The sequence below is a fragment of the Pundamilia nyererei genome, unplaced genomic scaffold (assembly GCF_000239375.1).
Source record: "Pundamilia nyererei isolate P.nyererei 1_Seehausen unplaced genomic scaffold, PunNye1.0 scaffold00119, whole genome shotgun sequence".
Taxonomy (NCBI): domain Eukaryota; kingdom Metazoa; phylum Chordata; class Actinopteri; order Cichliformes; family Cichlidae; genus Pundamilia; species Pundamilia nyererei.
In genome coordinates this window covers 307,560-315,853 of record NW_005187520.1, presented here as the reverse complement: position 1 = coordinate 315,853, position 8,294 = coordinate 307,560, and the positions used below count along the sequence as shown (strand labels likewise).

At 42.4% G+C, this 8,294-nt stretch overlaps 1 protein-coding gene across 1 annotated transcript in view; it reads right to left on the bottom strand.

Moving 5' to 3' along the window:
• Positions 1-1,033: 1,033 nt before the first annotated feature.
• LOC102192625 (protein NLRC3-like) overlaps positions 1,034-8,294 on the bottom strand; it is a 13,571-nt gene continuing 6,310 nt past the window's right edge. The window contains exons 5-7 of the mRNA XM_005742336.1: positions 7,647-7,820; positions 2,947-3,125; positions 1,034-2,140 (exon numbers count right to left, since the gene is read on the bottom strand). Coding sequence (XP_005742393.1) covers positions 2,948-3,125; positions 7,647-7,820 — 352 coding nt within the window. The 3' untranslated portion in view covers positions 1,034-2,140; position 2,947. The remainder of the gene's footprint in view (positions 2,141-2,946; positions 3,126-7,646; positions 7,821-8,294) is intronic.

Genomic DNA, 8,294 nt, shown 5'->3' with positions numbered 1-8,294 from the left:
TCTGTGGAAAGTGGTACCACACAGTGTGTGTGGACTTCCCCTGTGCAGAAGGCGACTACAAATGTTGTGGGTGCTAAATAAACAGAAACAAATGATCCCTGTTGTCTTTGCTTACTGATTGTTTTCAGTGTTGACAATCTTTACTGATCTTTTCCTGTCTTCTGTTATTAGACTTGAGATATGACTGCACTAGGCTGTTGCTGGTGACTCCAGTTAATTCTACAAGACATGCTGTGTAAGTAAACAAACAACAACAGTTTGGTCACAGATATAAACCTAGTGGGAAACTCCCACTAGGTTTATATCTGGAACTCTCCACCATTTGACCTTAGAACTGAAGAAGCTTCTCAGATGAGAGGTGAAACGTCTTCAAGTAACTTAAAGAAGTCCAGACGCTTTTCTTTGCAAGCTCCTTTGACTACGATGACCTGGATGACTGAGAACCTTCACAGACATATACAATAGGATAAAAATAGAATACAAATGCTATATACAACTGAGTAAAAATACAACTTTGTCAAAAAAGAGTATTGCACTTAGTCTTATTGCACATGTGTGGGTTTGTGTGTGTTTGATCAGCAGCAAAAGTCTTTGTTGTGGAGTCTGACAGCAGTGGGGAGGAAAGACCTGCAAAATCTCTCCGTCCCACACCGTGGGTGCAGCAGCCTGCCACTGAAGGAGCTCCTCAGTACTGTCAGAGTCTCCAGCATGGGGTGGGAGAGGTTGTCCAACAGGAATGACAGCTTAGCCACCATTCTCCTGTCACTCACCACCTCCACTGGGTCCAGAGCGCATCCTAGAACAGAGCTGGCCCTGCAGATCAGCCAGTTCAGTCTCTTCCTATCCCAGCAGAGATGTTGCCACCCCAGCAGACCACACCATAAAAGATGGCTGAGGCCACCACAGAGTCATAGAAGGTCTTCAGGAGTGGGTTCTTCACTCCAAAAGACCTGAGTCTCCGCAGCAGGTACAGCCTGCTCTGCCCTTACCTGTAGAGGGCGTCTGAATTATGAGTCCAGTCCAGTTTGTTGTTCAGATGAACACCAAGGTACCTGTAGCTGTCCACAGCCTCAATGTCCATACCTTAAAAGCCTAGATAAAAGCCTCTTATTCCTGTCATAGGGGGACACAAATATAACCCTGTCCTGATTAAAGAATGGTCATTGCGCACGGAGAGTGCCCGCATGAGATATAAATTGAACATTAACTGCAGTTCTCAATCATTCCACAGGGTGACATTACAACATAAAGAAACAGTGATAAGCAGACACTTTGCAAGGGTTGACAGCCAACTAAGCTGCCTCTGCACTGTATACATGGTTGTAAATGCTGTTCTGTAAATGTCCTAAGCAGACATGATCTGTAGTTTAATTCTGGCTGCAGAATATCCGTGAATAAAAAGATGAAATAAAATACAGATTGAGTAGGTGCGTGAGTGTGAAACAGAAGGGGTGGAGGACTCTCTGTGTGTACAAGGACAGAACAGTTCAAATACACTAATGATCCAGAGGGACACACAGGGGTGATGCTGGACTCTACATCATGTCTGACAGTGGAGTTGTTCACAGAGCAGTTCACTCTGCAGCACTGAAAATCATCTGCACATCGTCCCATTCATCTGTCAGACACTGAAGAATGAGTCCTTCCACTATAACAGAATTGATATGTGAATCAAGTGTTTCCATAGGGACTCTTCATCAGCCGTCAGTCAGTAAGACAGCACATCCAGTGCAGAAAGCAGGAGAGGAGTCGGGGAGGAGCTGTGTAGTGTAGCCAGCTTCCTTTTCAGCTCTGAATGTTAAAAGGAAGTTCAGTCATGTTGGACTGAACTTAGTAAGCTAAATGCTCACACTTGCAGAGATTTTTACCATCAAATCTGCAGATGTCATTCAAGTCCACAGTGGAAATAAATCACGAGACTCCTGAAACACTTTAGTGATGGATTATCTATGTTCACCTGAAAGAAACAGCTTCTGTGAGGTGATGACTCCTCTGTCAGTCACTTCTGGATGAAGCTCTGCTCTCCACTCAACCTCCCAGTAACATGGCCCAGTCAGAGCAATGCTACTTCAACATCATCAAGACACAGCTTATCCTCTCTTGGCACACACGCTGTCTTGTTTACCAAAATGACTTCACTCTGCAGAAAAAAAACAACATATTTTCTAACTGATTGTTTACAGATATTGACAGTCATCACCATCTCCTGTCTGTCAGTAATGCAGAATGTCCAATATGAAGCAGGGACCTGATTAATGTTCAGAGCAAGAGTGGACCATTTCCTGTTGTTCCACTAAAACAGAGTCTTCATGTGTTCATAATAGGGCTGTCAACATTAATGCGGATTAATCTGTCATCACGATTAACGTGATTAAAATATTTAACACAATTAACCCATCTGGAATAACTCAAAATCCCTGAAATGTCTCTGTCAATGCATTTCGGGCAGTTTCTCCAAAGTTTGTCCATTCTGCACTCCAGATAGGTTAAACATGTTAAAATTTTAAGCTCATTAACCGTGATGATGCGTTAATGTTGACAGCCCTAGTTTATAAACATATCTGATTCTGAAATATCAGCTGACTAATAAACATGGATGCTGTTACTGAACTGAAAGCACTGACAAGACAGATGTATAAATATGTTTCCTGGAACTTGGCAGAACTTGTGCTCTCTATGAGTATTAAATGGTTACTAAATGCAATTTTGGTTCTCTGAAATAAGAGCCACTGATTTGCAGGCTTTAGTCAGAGTGATTCCAGAACTGTGACAGAGATGAAACTGACAAGTTGTATAGTGTTGAAAAAACAAGCAATGGCTTGGACATGTGCAGAGGATAGTGGATATATTGGAGGCTTCAGGTTTGCAGGAAACACTGGGTCTTTGCTTTCATAAAACTCTGTTTAGGAAAATATTACTGGAGCACCACTCCAACCTTCTACTGACCTCAGATCCTAAGATCCAGTCTACACTGTGGACTCTTCAGAAGCCCCAACAGCTGCTGCACATCTAAATTCTGCAACTTGTTGTAGCTCAGGTCAAGATGTTTCATATGAGAGGGGTTGGACTTGAGAGCAGAGACCAGAGCAGCACAGCTGATCACTGACAAACCGCAACGATACAATCTGAATAAAAAGTAAAACATATAAATAAAATCATTTATAATCTAATCTGATCTCCTGAGTCAACCTATAACCTGTATGCCCAGTTGTAAGTCGCTATTGTATAAGAAACCTCCCAAAACTCTGTAATTATTAAATTACCAAATGTATGGTGCATAGATGTGAAAACACTCTAAGTATGTTATCACTGCTGACGAAAAATTGAAGAGGGTGAGCAGAAGTTACATGCTTCTAATCAAATACGTTCGATTAACTGATTATCAGTTTGTGGTGTCATGAAGTACTGTGCTTCAAATTTTGGACCCAGTATATAGGACACAGGGGACACGGTTCAAATACATAGGCAGCTGTATTGCTGGAACTCAAAGGAACAAAATACCAAAATACAAAACTGGGGCAAGGCAAGAGCCGAGGAAATTCGAACACACAAGGCACACAGCATGAAGGAGGACACGACAATAAACAGAGGGAGACACGAGATAATGAGGGAGGATGAAATAGGTGGCAGGACAATTGGGATCAATCAGAAGACACTGGAAGTAAAACTGAATTTTAAAAAAGGGACAAAAAAAACTGTCAAAATAAAACAGGAAAAACTAACATGGAGACACAGACACAACCCGACAAACTTGACACAAGAACAGAAAGGTAAACAAGCATGGACCAGACCAGAACGACTTTACAAATGAGATACTAAGGACAAAACACAGAGACAAGACTAAGACAGAAAAGACACGTAAGGGAACAAACACCATAAAGCTAGCAAAAAAAATAAAAATGGTCAACTCAGCTTTTACAGGTCAGTGTGTGTGTGTGTGTGTGTGTGCTGATCAATCAGTGTTAATGGGGGATGTGTTTTAAGATGGCGCCTGTGTGTTTGGCATGCCGTCAACCACTCCTTTTTATTTGTTTGATTGTATTGTTTTTAGCTAATGTTGTGCAACATGTCAGTTCAACACTGTCGTATGATCGCCAGACTTTATTGGAAAGCGGCTTATCCACCAAAGTTTCAGTTTGGTTTGGTAAAGATAGCCAGGGTTTTCTGCCTCCCTACCTGGAAGCAGTACCATTGCGCTGGCATCCCCTACCACTGCCACCAGATATGCGGAAATGACGCAGGAGACGGGGTACCCGTGGAGGTCGCCTCGTTAAGCTGAGAATCCAGATTTCTTAGCTTCCTCACGATCTACGCTCTGTTCGTCAATCTTTTCCACGACTCTTGGTACCATCGCGTACACTGGATCCTGGTTGGTCTCCGTTGTCGGCTCTATCGGGAGCAGCCCTGTTAAATCATTCCCTCTTCGGCATCTGTGTTGGAGGGGAATGGACCGATCAAACCTTTGATTGGTGGATCTGGTTGTCACTGCCGCGGAGGTCTCCGAACCAGCTCCCCTCAGGTTGGGTTTAATAAATGCCAGATCGGTGGCGAATAAGACCTTCATCCTGAAGGATTTCTTTTCTTCCCATGCATTGGATTTCCTCTGTTTGACTGAAACCTGGAGTTCACCCGGTGAGTTAAGCATTTTTTCTGAACTGCTGCCCGCCAGCTGTGCTTATTTTAGCGCTCCGAGAGCTTCTGGTCATGGCGGGGGGTTAGCTGTTGTTTTTAAATCACACTTTGAGTTTAAGCAACTATCCTCATGGACACGCCACACCAGCTTTGAACTTTGCCTGTGTGAACTTGGCCACTCGCCTTCATTGCTGTGTGCAATAGTTTATCGGCCTCCTAAATATAACAAGGAGTTTTTATCTGAGTTTTCGGAGTTTCTCGCTGACTGTGCATCCCAGTATGACCAGGTCCTGCTACTCGGTGATTTTAATATACACGTCTGTTGCCCAGGGAAGCCCCTGGCTAAGGAATTCATGGACCTGGTGAATTCTTTTAATCTTGTTCAATCTGTTAAAGGTGCCACTCAAGAACGTGGTCACACATTGGATTTGGTGTTATCATATGGGTTATCTGTCTGTAACTTACATGTGGAGGATGCTGTATTCTCTGACCATATGCCCATTTTATTTGACGTTGTTCCTCTTAGTCCTGTTGTTAAACGGGTTGCACCTATGCAATGCTATCGTACCTTCGGCTCAGATACTGCTGAGGATTTTTCAACACTATTTGAACAACTTGTGTCCAGTCCCTCTGAGTCGTCCTCCGTAGATGGATTACTCTCTCATCTGGACTCTGTTTGTAAATCTGCCCTTGATGTTGTTGCACCTCTAAGACTCAGGCAGTGTAAACCCAAGGCCAGCCCTTGGCTAACTGATTTTACTCGAGCCATTAGAAGAGAATGTAGGAGATGTGAAAGACGATGGAAAAAGGACAGGCTGTGCGTTTCTCTGGAAGCTCTTAAGACAAGTTGGAAAGCTTATCAGAGGGCGGTAAAGACCGCCAAAAACTCCTATTTTTCACAACTTATTGCTGTTAATTCACATAACCCTTGTGTTCTGTATAATACCATTAATTCTGTACTGAATGCAGAGGATCATGTTCTTTTGCAATCTTCAGAGGTTACGTGTAATAGGTTTCTTAATTTCTTTGTGGATAAGGTTGCCAGTTTGAGACCCTCCACTTTATCTTCTGTTGGCCCGGCTGTGCATGTTCCCTGTTTAAATTTGCTTATTGCTTTCCAACCGATTGTTCTACCTGAACTAGAGAAGCTTGTGTTAAGTGCTAAACCATGTGGTTCTCCGAATGATGTCGTTCCACCGCGTTTTCTGAAAGAGGTGTTTCCTACTGTTGGACCACATATTTTAAACATAATCAATACCAGCCTCTTGTCAGGTCAAGTACCAAGTGAGTTTAAGCATGCAGTTATTCATCCCTTACTTAAGAAGCCAGGCTCAGATATTTCAGTAATGTCAAATTTTAAACCCGTCTCTAAACTTCCTTTTCTGAGTAAGATCTTGGAAAAGGTTGTTCACACTCAGCTGATGGATTATCCAAACAACTCTCATATGTTTGAAGTTTTTCAGTCCGGCTTTAGGACGTTTCATAGCACAGAGACAGCTCTCATAAAGGTTATGAACGATATTCTGGTAGCGACGGACTGTGGTAAACACGTAGTGCTTATACTACTAGATATGACTGCTGCATTTGACACAGTGGATCATGACCTGCTGATCTCTCGTTTACAGCATTGTGTGGGCATTTCTGGCTTTGCACTCCTGTGGATAAAATCATACCTCTCAAACAGGAGCTTCTGTGTTAAGTTGGGCTCGTCATCATCCTCTGTGGCCCCTCTGCCATGGGGTGTACCACAGGGATCTATTCTTGGGCCATTACTGTTTTCATTGTATCTCCTGCCACTGGGTGCGATCTTTCGTAAACATAAAGTTTCATTTCATCTATATGCTGATGATTGCCAGCTTTATTTTCCTTTCAGTCATTCTGATAGCTCCCAAATTAGACTCCTGCTTGATTGCCTTAGTGATGTTAAGTCATGGATGGCTCTAAACTTTTTCAATTTTAATGAACGTAAAACGGAAGTAATTCTGTTTGGCCCGAATCGTTCCTCTGATATCCCTGATGTTGACCTTGCTGCTCTGACCCCTCACCTGAAGAGCTCGATTACCAATCTTGGGTTAAAAATCGACTCTGCACTTACCCTTGATGGCCACATGAATGGGGTGGTGAAATCGTCATTCTATCAACTCAGGTGTCTGTCGAAGGTTAAACCTTTTCTTTCAAGGCGTGACTTGGAGACTGTTATCCACGCTTTTATAACCTCATGCTTGGATTATTGTAACTCCCTTTTAATAGGGGTTGGACCGGGCACTCTGACATGCCTGCAACTAGTACAGAATGCTGCGGCACGGTTTTTATCTGGTAAAAGGACATTTGAGCACATTACTCCGGTTCTGGCCTCCCTGCACTGGCTTCCAATTGAATTTAGGATTCATTTTAAAGTTCTTTTATTGGTTTTTAAATCTTTAAATGGTCTGGCAATCTGTCTGATTTGCTGAAGCCCTATGTCCCCACTCGTTCGCTCTGGTCAGCTGAGCAGCTGTTGCTCTCAGTCCCCAAATCACGGTTGAAACTGAGAGGAGACCGAGCGTTCTCTATTGTGGCTCCTAAGCTTTGGAATAATCTTCCTCTTCACATTAGGCAATCGACATCAGTGATGGCTTTTAAATCCAGATTGAAAACGCATTTTCATTCACTGGCTTTTGATTCAGTGGTTGACTGACTTGTATCTTATTGTTTTTGCTATGTTTATTATTTTATCGTATTTATTATTCTTATGCTATCTATTATGTTTCTGTTGTTCAGCACTTTGGTCAGCCTTGTGTGTTTTAAAAGTGCTATATAAATAAACGATGATGATGATGATGATGATGATGATGATGATGATGATGATGAAATTATCAGACACTACTGTGATGTTGCACTGAATTAAATAAAATAAATGCTAGCATTTCACCGGACATCCTCAAAATATATTAGAATACATTGTGAAAAGAAAATTTTTTCAGATCATATATTGGGAGCGAAAGGGTGAGTGAGAGAGAGGTAAGTAAACTGACCTCAGAGTCTCCAATCTGCAGTGTGGACTCTGAAGAAAATCACATAAGTGTTTCACTCCTGAATCTTGCAGCTTGTTGAGACTCAAGTCCAAATATTTCAGATGGGAGTGGTTGGACTTGAGAGCGGACACCAAAGCAGCACAGCTGACGTCTGACAAACTGCAATCCCATAAACTGAATAAAGAATTATTTATAATCCAATCAGATGTGTTTAAGTGTTAAATGTGCATCTCAACATTAGTACGTGCTGATGAACAAACCTATCTCTAAAACGAGTAGTGACTTGGTCTGTGTTGTTAGTTCTATCATTGTGTATATTTATCGTCATGTCAGACTTCTACACACATCATCTAAATGTCAGTATAGTATTCAATAACCTGTTCATATCAACACAGTTACTATGCCTCCACTGCAGCTCAGAAGCAAAACGCTGTGTAAACACTAGGGATGGGTACCGGTGTCCGGTGCCATCACATAAACGGTAGTAACCAGACCGAAAAGCAGCGCACATTTCGGTGCTTTATTTCTGTGCTTTTTTTTCCTGAGCTGTGATACACTTCTAGCCAATCATTTTACGTTTCCGAGGATAGTAGGCAGGCCCAGGTACGTACGTTCTTTTAGAGCAGAGCTACAGATTAAAAATGTCCA